This window comes from Oratosquilla oratoria, chromosome 21 (assembly GCF_046742065.1).
Source record: "Oratosquilla oratoria isolate Oo_2021 chromosome 21, ASM4674206v1, whole genome shotgun sequence".
NCBI classification, from domain to species: domain Eukaryota; kingdom Metazoa; phylum Arthropoda; class Malacostraca; order Stomatopoda; family Squillidae; genus Oratosquilla; species Oratosquilla oratoria.
In genome coordinates, this window is record NC_134797.1 from 33,539,573 (window position 1) to 33,556,788 (window position 17,216).

A 17,216-nucleotide genomic window follows, 5' to 3' on the forward strand; every position below is an offset into this window, starting at 1 on the left:
GAATTGATAACTCTCTTAAAACATATAATAATAGTAAATAAAGATTTTAAATGTCAAATGAAATATAATTAATTAATGACAATAGTGTAAAAATAAGGAGCGCCTGCGCATAATAGGATAGGGAGAACAGATCTAAAGTTTTGAAATTTAGATGTGAGTCACATATATACTTTAAGACCTTAACTTATGATAATACATATATGGGACATTACTAAACATACATAGCTAGTTTTTGATGTGATGAAATTTGGTATAAGATACGTTTTAATATCAACATGATGTTAGTAAATATTGTTAGCTTAGTGCTCCCATCATTCCTGGAAAATATGCAGACGACAGAACAACTACAGTGATGCGAAAGGTGGCAGATATATACAGAAGAATGTGACTTCTCTCGAAAATTCAGGTATGAATGAGCTTGGTTGTATTTGGTGATTTTTCAACATCATCCATCGTAAAGAATGGATATAAACTTTATCACAAATTATTTAGTGTTGAAAAAGTAGCAACCGAATGGCTTGAAAAACGCACTTTACTCGCATAGCTTTCGATCTTTGGAATAAAACATTTTCAATTATTATTCTGAAATGCGCTTTCTTCTAGGTTGTTTTACACGCATCGAGTTTAGAAAACAATATCACCAAGGCCCACTTGCTTATAACGTGACTGATAATGTTAAAGTTACGACACCTGCACTCAACCTGCCTAGACGTCAGAGGAAATGCAGTTTGAAATATTCCCACCAGTCCTAATCTATGTATTTTGATGCCCAAGATCACACAAGTTGGTTTCGCACTGGCACGGCAGCTATTGAACCGTTTTGGTGAATCGACACAAGCAAAGGATGTAGCGTGAAACATTGCTGGACTTAGTACAAAATCAACAATCAATATTGGCGACATAAATGGTAATTGACAGTGTATACTCGTATTTCTTAAGATTATTGCACGATTTCCCTGATTTTTTATTTGAGTTGAGTGATATGGAGACACGCGTGCACATGTGTAAGTATGTGTGTGTACAAATATGTGTGTATGTCATAGAATTACCTCATTGTAACGTACAGGTAAAGAACTATACATAATATGACCAATTATATTTGAACTAAAATTGGGACACTCCCATATATATATATATATATATATATATATATATATATATATATATATTATATATATATATATAAACCTACTAGCCTACTAATGAACAAAATATCACACAGCACTTGAATTTTTCATGTTTTTCAGTGGAAGCTGGCCACTTTTTGTATTTACAAGTTTTTACTTGAGGAGAACATCCCAAAACACATTTTTTATATTTACATTTAATTTCTTTTATTTTTATCGTACTGTATTACTTGTCCCAATACGTGTTTCATCACTCCATCAGATGTGATATTAAAAAGTACATGAAGTTGCCAGTTACTGAAATACGAAATTCGAATAAAGATAGAAATCAGGTAGAAATATGTATCTTGATAATTCTGTTTAATATAATGGGAACAGGAATAAAGACGGGACAATTTAGGGCATTTTAGTAATATTAGAAACAAATCGAGACAGATGTTAAAAAAAAATCGTCCTTGATAAAAGTGGTGAATCTGGTCACTTGTCTGATCTCGCCAGTCTAAGTCAGTTTTATTTATTATCATTTATATTCCGCTATTTTATCTTTTTGAGTTTCCTGATATTTTATGTGTATTTACCAAGGCCGGATTGAAAGGTACACACACACACACACACACACACACACACACACACACACACACATATATATATTATATATATATATATATATGTATATATATATATATATATATATATATATATATATATATATATATATACACACATCAAATATAGAAAATATGGCGACCTAATGCTTGTCATTTGATATATACAATACTAAACAAACGTATTACTATAATAACATTATTAATAATATGTTACTATTATCAATACGTTTGTGTTTCTATGTTATTATGAGTTGGTTCAGTTGCAACATTATCACTGGAATGAAAAAATACAAGTAAATAGATAAGTAAATGAACAAGTAAATAAATCAATATATAAATAAAATTGATAGATAAATCAATATGTAAGTGAATAAAATTTCTTGATTAATATTAATAGTTAATCCCGGCCTGGTATTTACCCAATTGTTGTGTACAGGAAAGATGGGTGTTTGCGTTTATATATCTAATTATTATACACAGGAATCGGACTGTACATTTAGGATTCTGTTTTTGTGTCTTTAATAACAAAGCTTTGGTTTGAAGTAGTGTATGGTTTATTAGTTTATTATTAATTTATTAGTTCTATAGCCTGGATTTTTCCCAATTTTTTTTCCACAAATGAACGTATTGGTATTGAAGACTGTTCTCCTCTTTCAGACATTTCGTTATCTATTTATTTGGTTTTCCCTTTTATTTTATTACCAATAAATATTCTTAATTTGGCCAATACCTTGCATACTTATAGAGATGCCTATCTCTCTCCTAGCTTTGACAATTCTATTTTTTCTAATACTTCGTCCTACGTTTGGTCAGCCATTTCAGTTAACGTTTAAGTTGTCTCGTTTTGCATTCTTCATCATTATTTCTTTTTAAGACCTTCCCGCTTCTACATATTTCCATCTGGTCAGTATTAGACTCTAATCTATTCCAGGAGTTTATAGTATGCATTTGTCTGGAAAGCTATATTTCTTGGCATCCTGTCGACATTTTTTTCGTTCAACTTGGCCTCATGACCTCATGACTCACTCTCGTCCCAGACTGAGATTTGTCAGTTTCATCCATCACCTTTAACGTTCCACTATTACCAAATAATCTTTTACTCCTCTCTCTTTCAATTATGGTAAGCCTAATATTTCCCACTTTTGTGTGTGTGTGTGTGTTTAGTGCATGTGAGTACTGTATATGTATCAAGTGTATCCACATTGATTCACGAATTGATACAGGTTGCACATTATGCTTTCGATGTAACCATTTACTACCTAAGAATTATGAAGCCCTAAGAAGCACTGGGCTAAAATCACTTATTGTCATATTATTTTATCTAGCACAGATCAATCCCAAATTAGCAAATGGCATCTTAGCCTTGCATGTATATGTGTGTGGGTTACCAAATAGTCTGCCATCTACAGTAGTTTGATTTTATTAGTTGATATACATATAGTTGGCGTAGACATGTAATAATTTCTCTCTAATGCATATAAGGTTGAATATAATGACACATTCTACGTTGCAGTTTCTTATGTTTTTTTCCTAAATGTCTAATAATTTATTTAGCAGCTTCAGGAAATTTACAAATTGTTTCTTCATAAGACATAACACTTCATAGTACTTGTTCAGAAATTTACAACATTAGCTAGGATTTTATATGTTTTAGTGTTGCCGAGTTAAGCCTTCATGGTCCCTTCCAGGACCGTAATATCCACTAGAAGAATGACACATCCTTTGTATATCACCACGATGGGTTGATCCGTTTACTTTATGTACAGTGAAAAGTACACGTGGAGTGTTGGTTGGTTGCAAATGTCTTCTGAAACCAGTGTTGATCAGCTCAATTCTATTGATTAGGCCCCTGGACTGAAATCTGACCCTTGCTGTGTACCTCTGATGTCCGTCGTTGCAGAGTGGGGTTGGGAAGCAATGAAAGTGCGACTTGAACAATCCCCATACACCTGCCGGGGATCAAACCCGAGACTTCCCTGTCCGAAGCAGGAACGCCTTTTACTGTTTCACTGTTGTAGCAAGGGCATATTTGGACACCGTGATTTAAGCACATAAATAATGCTCCGTGTGGAATGTAGGAAATTCGTGGAACGCGATAATTCACGAGAAAATTCCTGCAGGAATCATCTCCCGTAATCTTTACACCGTATGCAAACAGATGAATGTATCTTGTCGTTCCATCCATAATGCCATTTACGTACATCACGAACATTATGGGTGTCAGTGCCGACCCTTGCAATATTCTGCTAGTTGTTTCACTTTAAGTATTTCCTTGAACTAAATAAAAATGCATAATGTTAGCTAGAACAAATTCCTAAAATGTGCAAAAAAATTATACAGATAACTATATAAAACAAAGTTCTGCATTGACGTTCCTTTTCCACATTTTCTCAGTCAAATGATTCGTTTCGGCAATTTTTAAAATCCATCAATCGTCTCCTTACAAGGCATGATGTCTCCTTGTACAGAGTAATGTATGAACAGGTATTTGTATATTCGTTTGACCTGAAGAGAGATTATCGCGCTTCTTGGTGTTTCTTTAGAGGCTGGAGAGATGTTTGTTCGTATGACAACAAAGATTATGTTGACGCGTCTTCGGAGGCGGCGCGAGAACGTAAGTGCCGCTCCGTGTGAAGCTTAGAAACTCGAGAAACCATATAACGAGAAGAATAGAAAACGAGGAAGACTGCAAATGATTACAAAAATATATGGATAGAGACTGTGACTGGAGCTAATCGTGAAAAATAGATGCCATTGCTAAAAACCCAGTGTTGAATGCGGACTAAACTGCAAAGAGGCCATGATTTACTCGATAGGAAAAGAATTATATATATATATATATATATATATATATACATATATACACATATATATGTATATATATATATATACATACATATATACATATATACACACATATATATGTATATATATACTGTATATACACACATATATATATGTACATATATATATATATATATATATATATATATACAGTATATATATATATATATTACAACACACTGAATGGTCCCCAGTCACTGTCCATTTGTTACGCATCGGCTAGGTTTGAGTCCTAGCCCGACAGCGTATTAGTTTCCTAATATACTTCCATCGAGCTCCTTGTTAGTCTTGATCGTGTTTGCAAAGAATTAAAATGGAAAAAAATAAGATGAATATATATATATATATATATGTATATATATATATATATTAAGTATTTTAGACAAATTATTTGGATGATGGAGAACATAAACACAGGGGAAGGCTCGGAACCCTAAACACTCTAACGTTTCGTTCGCGTAGAACTTCTTCAGAGAGTGTATGTAGAACTGCAGTTGAAGTTTATGTACTAAATCTAATTATCTTTTCGGACACTTGGGAAAGGTCCGACATAAAACGACATAAAAGCACATAGGACATCTAATTCTTTAGTAGTTCATGCGGAAAAATTCGATCATTTACCAAACTGGAGAGAAGCTGAAGTGCTACATAAAGGTTTTGATAAATTCACTAGAAGAATTGTTGAATCAGCATATATTTCAACTAATAATTCATCGAATCATCGAGGAGGGTTTATCAATTTAGCTAAAGAAACTAGTATTTTAATTCTAAAACACGCCAGAAAAACGACCTTTCCCAAGTGTCCGAACAGATAATTAGATTTAGTACATAAACTTCAACTGCAGTTCTACATACACTCTCTGAAGAAGTTCTACGCGAACGAAACGTTAGAGTGTTTAGGGTTCCGAGCCTTCCCCTGTGTTTATGTTCTCCATCATCCAAATAATATATATATATATATATATATATATATATATATATATATATATATATATATATACATATAATATATGAGTGGAAGAGTGGTGAGGTAAACACCAGGAACCGTTGGAGTCTTTATATATATATATATATATATGTATGTATATATATACATATACATATACATATACATACACATATATATTACAACACACATTGAATGATCCCCAGTACATAGATTTTCATCTTATCAACCACATTAACTTTTTCTATTTTAATTCCTTACAAAAATGATCGAGACTAATAGGAGCTCGATGGAAGCATATACGGAAACTGATACGCTGTCGGGCTGAGGATTCGAACCTACCAGATATGTAAGAAGTGAACAGTGGATACCTGTGGTTAGATGAAAGTCTATGTACTGGGGACCATTCAATGTGTGTTGTATTATTATCTCACTTGTGTACATACTTCCAATGATTAATCATGGCGGGAATGGGTTGAGTATAAAATCTATGTATATGTAACTCGAGCATACATGTATGATAAGCTGTGCTCAACTTACATCTTTCTTGATAGCGCTATTGTTTAAGTCATTGCCCATTTGTTACGAAGAAGAAAATCTAGGAGTATTAGTACATACATATACCAAGGCTTTTTCCCCCTTACAAGGGAGGTAGCCAAAAAGGAAAAGGCATAAAATCATTCCCACCCATTCCATCCCTGAATACACTCACCCGACAAGCACACCTGTGAGGTTGTTGGCAAAACACATAAACTGTTGACGAACATGAATGACATTTCAATAAATGGACGCTGAGATGAAAAACCTCACAGGAAGTTTGATCGAACAAGACTATTGTGGAAAAAAATTAACTTAAACTGTCCTACAAAAGAAATTTCCAAATTGATAGTGAATAGAGACGTTTACGATGAAGCGTCAACACAGGGTTAGGTAGAGAAGAAGGAAGTAGAAATTTATGTCGTGTTGTATGAAATAAACGTGGACGTAAAGGAAATACACAAACTACTGGAAATAGAACACATGAAAAAAAACCTTTGTGACCCAGTGGAATCTCAAATTGGTTACTTAAAGTATGCAGAGACCAATCGGCGGACAGAATTCATAATCTAGTTGTGTGCTCATTGGATGAGAGGACAATACTACACGACTAGGAAAGAGCTAACATAGCACCAATTTATCAAAGGGGAGGTAAATAGAAACCGTTAGATTACAACTGGTGTTATTGACCATCATGATATTTAAATTGTGTGAAAAATGTAAAAGATGATTAAGATATTTTGAAAAGAAAATGCCTTGATTGGTAACCAATTCAGTTTGAAAACAGGAAAACCATGCATGTCAAAAAATCTAAGGTCTCATTTCAGAGCAATTGATGTGGTGCAGGAGAGAGAGGTTTGTGTGTACCGTGCATACTTATATGTGTGGAAAAGTCATATGACAAGGTGCTTTATAACAGACTTTCATGGAAACTGGAACACATTGGAAGACTTAGAAGCAAGTCTCTCAAAGGGACAAAGGAGACAAAGGATTTCCTGAACGACAAAAGAATATAAAGGCCCAAGAATGAAGGAGACTCCAAGAGACTATAAGGTCTACACTCTCCAGTTCCATATCCCTTACCATCTGTTATCCCTATCCATAAAGTTATCTATTTTTTATTTTTGAAGCAACCAATAGTTTCATTGTTCACTACAGGGTTACTAAATATATTCCACTCGTTAACCAACCTGTTGGTATATCAGTCCTTGTTTACTTCCTTCTTCAACCGGTACAGAAGGACGAGGAATTAGGTGAAAAGCGGTGTCCCTCAAGGGTCGGTTTTGGCACCTGTAATATTCTTGATATATGAAAATGAACATGATGCAAGATACGACACACTATACTATACTATACACTAACATGTTTGCAGATAATGCAAGAATCACGAGAAGAGTAAGATATAAGGAATTCGGTAGATTATTATAAGAAATGATTTATACGAGTATTTGCACGAAGGCAAAATGGAAATTGTAAAAAATTGCAAAGTATTGGAAATTTACAAAAACTATAAAAAAAAAACGGTAAACAACTCATTTGAAATTTATTAAACTCAAAAGCAAAGAAGAATGAGCTATGAGAGTGTTGATCATAAATATCATGTCACCCGGTAAACATTTCACCAAAATTTTTGGTGAAAATTGTGGCTTTTAATACACATAGAAATAATTCTTCACTACAGTGATGAAATGATGAAGAAACAGAGTGCCTGGTACGCTCCACTTTGGAATGTGATATAGTGGTTTGGTTTCAGCATAAAAATGATTGAGAAAGTATAAAGAACAGTGACCAATTTGGTTCCCAACCAAGAAAGGTCAGAGAAACCGAATCTTCCTCATGAGAAGAAAGATGAGAGAGAGGTGACATGTTTGTTGTGTTCAGAAGATTGAAAGGAGTGGACAGAAGTGACAAAGAAGCCCTCTGTTTGGGACGGGAGTGCTACAAAAAGTCATGTAAAAAAAGTGGCTGAAGGACACTGAGAAACATATTTTTCCGCACAAATACGCCGGGTTTTTGGGAATAATCGAATCAACAAACATGAACGGATTTAGAACCAAATTTGACAGATGGGGACGAAGGTACGCAACCCACAGGTGCAGCTCTTTTTCTATACATTGCAATCAAGTAAATACAATTAGGTCAATAAACGTGTACACACAAACCACATGCGCGCGCACACACACACACACACACACACACACGCACACACACACACACACACACACACACACACACACACACACACACACCGACACTGGAGCAAAGAAGAGAGAGAGGTGACCTATTGACCATCTACAGAATCATGAAAGGCACAGAGGTACTCGATAGTGAGAATTTACTTAACTGGGACAAAAGAAACACAAGAGGACATGGAAAGAAAATAAAAAAACATAGCTATAGAAGAGAACTGAAGAAAAACAGTTTTCCTCATAGAGTTTTGGACACTTGGAACAAACTGGACAATGAAATAGTATGCGCAAAAACCATTCATGAGTTTAAAAACAAACTAGACACTGCAAGATACAAAGGCGGGACAACACGAGCATAGCTCCCCTTCCCGCAAAATACAACTAGGTAAATACACACACACACACACACACACACACATGCAAACACACACACACACACACACTCGGTGGCGCGGTTGGTAGAGTCTCAGACTGTCAGTACGGGGGTGCCGGCGGTACCTGGTTCGAATCCTGCCCAGGGCTGAACTTATTTCAGTATCGCTGCGCTTCGAGTCGTTACTTCAACTCTCGTGGGCGGGAAGTTGGGTGTGTGTGTGCGTGTCTGAGATCTCTTCCGGGAGGGAAATAGCTGTCGATCACGAGTCCAACACGTGATCCAAAGACCAAGGTGAAAGGTGAATCACATACACACACACACACACACACACACACACACACACACACACACACACACACACACACGGATTGCTGATGTGGTGTCGAGGAACATGGCCTACTTACGTGTTGGGTCCCAAGTTCAAGCCGCGCTCCCGGCATGAAAAGATTTTATTGATACCGGAAGTCGTTATTGACCTAGATGAGCAAGGAGATGGTGCGCGGGTCCATATGAGGTCACACCTTTACCTATGGATCGGACTATGCGAGTTATAGGTTTTCGTGTGGGTGGGTAATAATTAATTGTCGATCACGAATCCAACACGTGATCCAAGATCATGGTGTAACGCACACACACACACACACACACACACACACACACACACACACACACACACACACACACACACACACACACACACACACACACACAGTGGTTAGAGTTCCCGGCCGCCACTACGGTGTTGGTCCGGGTTCGAATCCCGCCCAGGGCTGAAATAATTTCAGTATCGCTGCGCTGCGAGTCGTTTTTCCAACTCTCGTGGGCGGGGAGTTGAGTGTGTGTGTGCGTGTAAGGTCACAGTATGACCCATAGATCTGTCATATATGAGCTCTGAGCTCTCTTCCGGGAGGGAAATAGCTGTCGATCACGAGTCCAACACGTGATCCAAGACCATGGTGAATCACATGGCATTACCCATCCGGGAGGATAATAGATGCCGATCACGAGTCCAGCACGTGATCCAAGATCATGGTGAATCACGCACACACACACACACACACACACACACACACACACACACACACACACACACACACACACACACACACACACACACACACACACACACACGCGCGCGCACGGTGATTGGGGGCTGAGCTCGATGTAAATCCCGCATATCCAAGAAATTGAATTAAGATTGATTTGAGCTGAACTAAGGTGGAGACAGGGTGTTATATGATTAACTCGGTCATCTAAACGATTAAGTGAAACATGTATGGATACATACGCGTAATACTTCACACGTGTTTGTATACGTATATGTTTACTGTGTTTACATGATTGTTACGTACAGGAAAACATATGCATTCATGAAGTTTCGTCTCTGTTTCCATTGGTCAAAGCTGGTTTCAGATTTGCTCATGTTATTTTTATTAGGCTATTTTCTCATATATACTAACACATAGATTGATGTACTCGTAAGGACAAGTGCTTTTGTTGATGTCCTTCGAGCAATTTTTTTTTTCACGACCTATTTATGTTCTCCCGTCCTAAACTAAATCTCTGTCACCTTTGTCTGATCCGGTCATTTCTTTCTGCACAATTGTCATGTCAACTCTATGTTTCCTCTAATGAGGACAGGTCCATTTCTGTCTAATTTTCTGTTTATACAATTATGTTAACATGGCTGAGGATAATTTAAATTGTTCTTTGCATTCTCTTGATATTTTTTTTCATATCAGTTTCATATGGAGACCATACCCCTGCTGCATATTCTGATATAGGGTGGATACGATTATCTATTTTCTTGTTATCATTATCGATAAACTGTAAATCCCACATTCTGAGAAAAGAAACATTGTTAAGTGGTGATCCGTATATTCTTCTCATGTCATTCTCTATCTAAAAAGCCCTCTCTAAGTATTCCACTATATTCTAATTTTCACAAAAGTCAGTTGTGAGGTACTTTGCAAAATGCTTTATCTAGATCCAAGTAGACACAGTCCACCCAACCCTCTCTGTTGTAGTGCATCCACCACTCCTGAGTAAAATCTTAGCAGGTTTTTTGGTCAGCATGATCTTCCAATCCTAAAATTGAATTAGTCATCTACCAGAATATTTGTCTTTTACAATTCTTTCACACAGTTCTGCCATCATGCTGGCCAGGGACACTGTTCTGTAATTTAATGGTTTTGTGTGTATTAATCCAATTTAATTACCTAATCGTAATATACGGGTAGGAACTGTATTCATAAAGTCACGTTTCTTTATCTCAACTTATCAAATTTTATACAAAATTTATTTGTGGTGTCCGGTTGAATGCTTTCTTCTGATCTCTGTGTGTATGTGTATGTGTGTGTGTGTGTGTGTGTGTGTGTGTGTGTGTGTGTGTGTGTGTGTGTGTGTGTATGTGTTTGTGTGTACGTATGTGTGTGTTTAAGCGTTTGGCCTCTACCACGATGGTCATACTGATGGAGAGAACTCTTTGTTCTGCATGAAAGTTCCATTCATTCCTATTACCAAAATCGATGACGAAACTTATGATCTTGACTAGAATAACATCCAGTTTCCATCCACAGATGACTGTTCGGCTGCCGGGATCATGAAAATCAAACTCCGCAATTTAGAGGTAAGGAACATAATATCTCAAGGTGTTCACGTTCTCAATGTCCATGCTGGGGGGGGGGGGGAGTTTATATGTACGTGTATCCATGCGTGTGAAGGTGTGTGATTCACCATGGTCTTGGATCACGTGTTGGACTCGTGATCGACAGCTATTTCCCTCCCGGAAGAGAGCTCAGAGCTCATATATGACCGATCTATGGGTAATGCCGTGACCTTACACGCACACACACACCCAACTACCCGCCCACGAGAGTTGGAGTAACGACTCGCAGCGCAGCGATACTGAAATTATTTCAGCCATGGGTGGTATTTGAACCCGGACCGCCATAGTGGCCGCCGATAACTCTAAACACTACGCCATCGAGTGAGTGTGTGTGTGCGTGTGTGTGTGTGTGTGTGTGTGTGTATGTCTGTGTGTGTACGTGTTTACCTAATTACAATATAAATGAAAGAGTATATGGTTGTGAGGTCTGACTCTTTTTCTCCAACTATCATGCCTAGTTTTCAATTAAGTTATGACTTTACATTGGGTTACTTCAACTTCTAAGCTATTCTAGGATTGCACGTGCATATACTGAAAGCTGTATTTCTTGACATCCTTTGCACATGTTTTGACGTTTCTATTTTGTTCCCACGACTTAACGACTTTGTTCCGTCTCAAAACATGAGATTTTCTGTCAGTTCGCTATATCTCCACCTAAACACTATTGTGTGTATACATTTATCTATTTGTAATGTACACAAAAAGAGCTAAACTTGTGATGTACTCTCTTTCCTTTCAACTATCGTACATAGCATATTTTTTGTTGTTGTTGCTTGTAGTCTAACTTGAGATGTTTCAGCTTCTAAGCTATTCCAGAGGTAGGTGTATCTTTATGGAGAACTGTGTTTCTTGACACGCTTAAGACATACGGTGTTTTTTAATTTATTCCTATGGTCACATGACTGGCTATCTCTTCTGTTTCACGTTTTTGGTTAATAAGTTTTTATCTAGCTTTCCTTTCCACTAACGTTTAGTACAAATCTGTCGGCACCCGAGTTGTAGACTTTTTCTTTTTATAGAGATCCCCTATTTCTACTCAGTTTCTTTAGGCTTCATGAATTCTTTCCAATTTATTTCTTACAAAAATAAACTGGAGAAAATTCTCTTCCCAGAATCACATCTACCCTGACAATATGACAATTATTGATACATTTGTTTTTGTTTTATACCTTTTGCCGACTGGAATTCAAGCTTCATATGGTCACTTTTTCCTACGCTTCACATGTACTTTGATAAATCAATAATATCAGGTTCCATAATATTAAACCCAGTCTTGATGGATTGTCATCCCCTCTTACTCATATTACCTGTTTTACCCATTGGGTCACAGTATTTTCCTTTGCAATATTTAGCAAAGTATTAACTCGGGATTTTTCTTTTTCACCTGTTTCGCATCGTTCCCAATCTATCTCTTTGCAGTTAAATTCACCCATTAAGATTTAGTGTCGCTTTGTTCAGTCACTTTCCTCAGGAGGAGGGGAGATGTTTCAGGTAACATCGTTTGGCAATCGTCATCATTTCACACTGTCATGGCACATGAAATACCATGAAATCTCTTTCACCTTTTCCTTTGGATTCAGTTCTCAGCTTCAGTCGTTCCACCACTCGATGTTACTTCATTTATATATTCATATGATTTTCAACAACTAGCATCTCCCTGGCTCCCATTCTGTCTTTTCTATCACGTCTCCAGACTATTTACAATTTTCCAGATGCAGGTCAATGTTTTCTGGTAACTTGGTCTCGATGAAGCGCAGAATATTGGGTTCATTTTCTATTAGGAAATTTATAACCTGCTTTTTACCATGCAACTTTTAGTTTCCTTAACATGTATTTTGTACAGTTTGTATTTTTATCTTTTCTATGCAATTTTGCTGTCGTTAGAATTTTGTTTTATCTAACGCATTCCTGTTACGTGTACCATAAATGATAGATCTCTTCGTAATCTAGATCAGTGTTTCTCAACCTTTTGTAGACCCCTTACATCGACTTATATATTCAGAGGACCGTTTGATACGGGATTAGATAGGATATAATCATTATACATTTGTATGTAAGAATTGTCAATAAAAAGTTTTCTTTTCACAGGGAATGGCGTGTGTTATCAGATTGTTTTCTTTGTACAAAACATGAATACTGAATTTTTTATATCTATGAAAATAAAGTAAAATGTTGAGTTCCCCGTCCTGCGGACCCCATGGTAGATTTCTGTGGAACCCTGGTTGAGAAACATCGGTCTAGACCTTCTCTACGCTGAGATGATCCTTTTTTGTAACCTTGCTATTGGTGTGAATGTTCCAGAGACTTGACAATGTTCTTTGTAGGGGGAATGTTTGACCCTTCTTCTCATGACCACGTTCCTATTATCCCCCCCCCCTCTCTCTCTCTCTCTCTCTCTGTATGTGTGATTGCGTGTGTGCATCTACCTAATTACAGTATACAGGAAATGAGCAATGCTCGTAGGGTTCCGTCTCTTATTCTCCAATGATCTTCCTGGATCAGAATCCATGCATGGTTCCAACTTTGGCTATAACACCTTATTCTCCATTTATCATACCTAGACTTAAACTCATTTATGGTTCCAGCTTGGATATCTTCTAGGCTATTCCAATAGTGTATGTATCTGTATGGAAACATGTATTTCTTCACATTCTTTAGACACTTAGTCTTTTCAGTTTGTTTCCATGACCTCGTGAAGCCCTCCCACCCCTAATCAGGAGATCTTCTCTGTCAATGTAGTCCACCCCCTTCAGTGACCTGAACACCGCAATCAAGCCAACTCTTTCTCTCCGATCCTTCAATGTTGGTAGGTCTATGCTTTTAGTCTCTTCTCGAATGCCTTGTCTGCCAGGCTGGGAACCCATTTGGTGGCTGCTCTTTCTATCCTTTCAATCCTGCTTACATTTTCTTTTATTCTGAGTGGAGATCATCCCATTGATGCATATTCCAGTCTTGGACGGATGAAGGTTTCTATGAGATTTTTCGTCATCTCTTTGCACAAGTAGTGGAAAGTGTTCTGCAACGATCTCTACACCCCCCCCCCTCCCACAATCTTGCTGGTATGTTTGTTGAGTGTCAGGTTATCTTTTATCGACACTCCCACATCTTTCTCCTGATTTGCTTCTAACCAATCTGCTTTCCAAGTAATAGTTGGATGATGGTCTTTTTGAGCTAATGTTCACTTCCAGTACTTTGCATTTTTTTTTTGTATTAAAAGTAATTTTTAATTCTTGGCTCCAGGCGTATTTGCTGTCTAGATCCCTTTACACCATCTAGCTGTCTTCGCTTTTCTAGAACATTGCACCAAAGTTATTAGTTTAGCTTGTTGTACTTTACACAGTCTCACTAACATAAATAAGAAACGTTAAAGGTATTAGTACCACATTTTGTGGCACTGTGCTGGGGACTGACCTCCCTTCTGACATGTTATGCTTTACTATTGTCCTCTTGTATCTGCTTCGGTTTAACATCGCCAACTCCCTCTGCCGTTTTCTGTTCACGTGTTTGTCCTGTTACAGATCATCCGAAATTAAGATCCCCAGATTTTTCTGCTCTGTTACACTTGTGATTAGTTCATCACCATGAAGGTCTTCTCTTGCTTTGGTCCATTTCCAGAATTTTGCGTTTCTTTGTATTGAATTTTATTTCCATTTCCGGCTTCATTTATAAACCTTGTCCAGGTCCACTTGCATTAATTAACAATCCCTCTCACTCCTCACTCTTCTCATGCTCTTGATATCAAGGAATAGTATTACGTAGTTGTTATATTGTTAGTGCAAATCACCGAGCCCTGTGGTAGCCTCCTATCACTTGTATCTAACACTTTATCAAAAGCGTTCTGTAGGTCCATGTATACACATTTTATCTAGTCCTCTCTTTCATGTAGTGTGTAAGTGAATAAACAATTTTATTACATAGAATCTTTCCTTTTCTTATCCGAATTGGTTGCTCACAAGGTCTTCCTATTCTTCCAAGTAATTCATCCATCTATTTTTTCACAATGTTTACAATGTTGTTCACACAGTTAGCTGACATGGTAGTCAAGAACACTAGTCTGTAATTCAAAAGTTCCTCTCTACTTCCTCCCTTGTAGATTGGCACTACATTTGCCATCTTCCGCTCCTGCGGCACTCTGCCCTCTTTCAGTGAACGCACGATCAATTGGTGTATTTTGTCCAATATGTCTTCTCCACAATATTTCATTATTCATTATGAGATTTTATTTGGTCCTGGTGTCTTATATTTTTCATAAAGTTTATTCACTTCGTATTTTTTCACTTTGGTATCGTGCAATACACCCCATTTTCGAAGACCTTATATTCAGTGTTTCAACTTATTTCTTACTGATAATTTTTTAGTACGTGTTTGTCCACCTGCATGTTGTACAATTGTTAAAAAATATATATTTCTCCCTTTTTTCCTGTCTCGTTGAATTACCTCTAGTCCCCTTTAGTGCTCTTGAATAGTCAGCTTTTGTAAAATTATATTTTTCTTACCTGTAAGACTTTTCCTTCTCTACATCCAAGCTAAAATGGAGAACCACATGATCACATTTTCCTATTGAACACTAGTACTTCGGTCTTTCAATCGCATTTGCCCTTTAGATCAAACCCAGTCTTTTAGGTGTATTTTTGTCTCTATTTTGTTGCTTATTTCACCCATGGAGTCATTAGTTTGATTGCTGCTATATTAAAAAAAAAAAAAAAAAAAAAAAAAACATAAAACATAATTCTTCACTCCCGCTTTATTTCTATTCCTCCCACTTCATCTATCCACAATTGAAATCTCCAACCAATGTTTTACCATAACTTCTTTAGATTCTATCGCTGTTTTTAGTTCATCAGCTTTTCCTTGCACTAATTCTCTATATTCTGTTTTCTTCGGTAGGATATATATACCATTGCGAAATCTTGTTGTCCTTTTTTCTCCATTGAAATTCTTACATTTATTAACTCGACCCAACCTTCTCCCATTTCCATCTCGTCCACCTTTATGTGTTTTCACTGCTATAATAATTCCTCTTTACATTTTGTTTCTCTTGTGAATCTCTGCCGTGCGTTGTATTTTCCTACTTCTACTTGAATATCGATAGGTACATTTACTTTGGTGTCGACAAAATAATGAGTAATCGTTTCATTCTAATCTTGCTGAAATCATTCCGTGTGTTTCAGTGCACACTATTTCTGTTTTTCCCTCTGAATCTTCTCTGAAACACCTTTTCCTCATCCCCTGATTGAAATCAATCTTCTCCTCTTGATTCCTTTTCTTGATTTTTACCTGTGTCTTCCTTCTTTCACCATTTTTCTTATTTTCTCTCTTTCTTCTTCGGTTGTATTCCATCTTACCTATACAATCTTGTTCTCATCCTTGATTGCCAGTTTCCAAATTCGATTAATTATTTCATTCGCTATACTCTGGGATTTGAACTTCATTTTTGGATTGCCCTTCCCTGAGCATACCACCTGACATAAAAAATATTCTTGTATATTGGCGTCGTTACACATAATTGCTTTCATTATGCCCTCTGCTTTCTGTCTTCTTCGTGATTACCTCCTTGGAGTGTGTGTGTGTGTGTGTGTGTGTGTGTGTGTGTGTGTGTGTGTGTGTGTGTGTGTGTGCGTGCGCGCACGTGAGTGTGAGTGTGTTTTACCTACAGTACATGTATATACCCAACTGTAGTACATAGAAAGAAAGTTAAATTCATGGATTCTTGTCTCTTTCTCCTGCTGTCACACTTATTTTTGAATTTGCTGAATGTCTTAGCTTGGGCTGTACCAACTTCTAAGATATTCCAGGAATTGATTTATCTAATGTGTTTCATGATTTCTTTTTATATATATATATATATATATATATATATGTATAATATATGTATATATTTGTCAATTTGTTCACATGGCCTCGTGATTTTCGTATCTAAC

General features: G+C 36.8%; 1 protein-coding gene across 4 annotated transcripts in view; it reads left to right on the forward strand.

Moving 5' to 3' along the window:
• The first annotated feature begins 294 nt into the window (after positions 1 to 294).
• LOC143036844 (uncharacterized) overlaps positions 295 to 17,216 on the forward strand; it is a 47,792-nt gene continuing 30,870 nt past the window's right edge. The window contains exons 1-3 of one of the 4 annotated variants that reach the window (XM_076204678.1): positions 295 to 406; positions 604 to 907; positions 11,207 to 11,256. In XM_076204678.1, the coding sequence (XP_076060793.1) occupies positions 11,230 to 11,256 (27 nt within the window). In that variant the 5' untranslated portion in view covers positions 295 to 406; positions 604 to 907; positions 11,207 to 11,229. Of the gene's footprint in view, positions 407 to 603; positions 908 to 11,206; positions 11,257 to 14,032; positions 14,102 to 17,216 lie in introns of those variants that run through there. The other 3 variants (XM_076204679.1, XM_076204681.1, XM_076204680.1) reach the window with 3 other exon arrangements.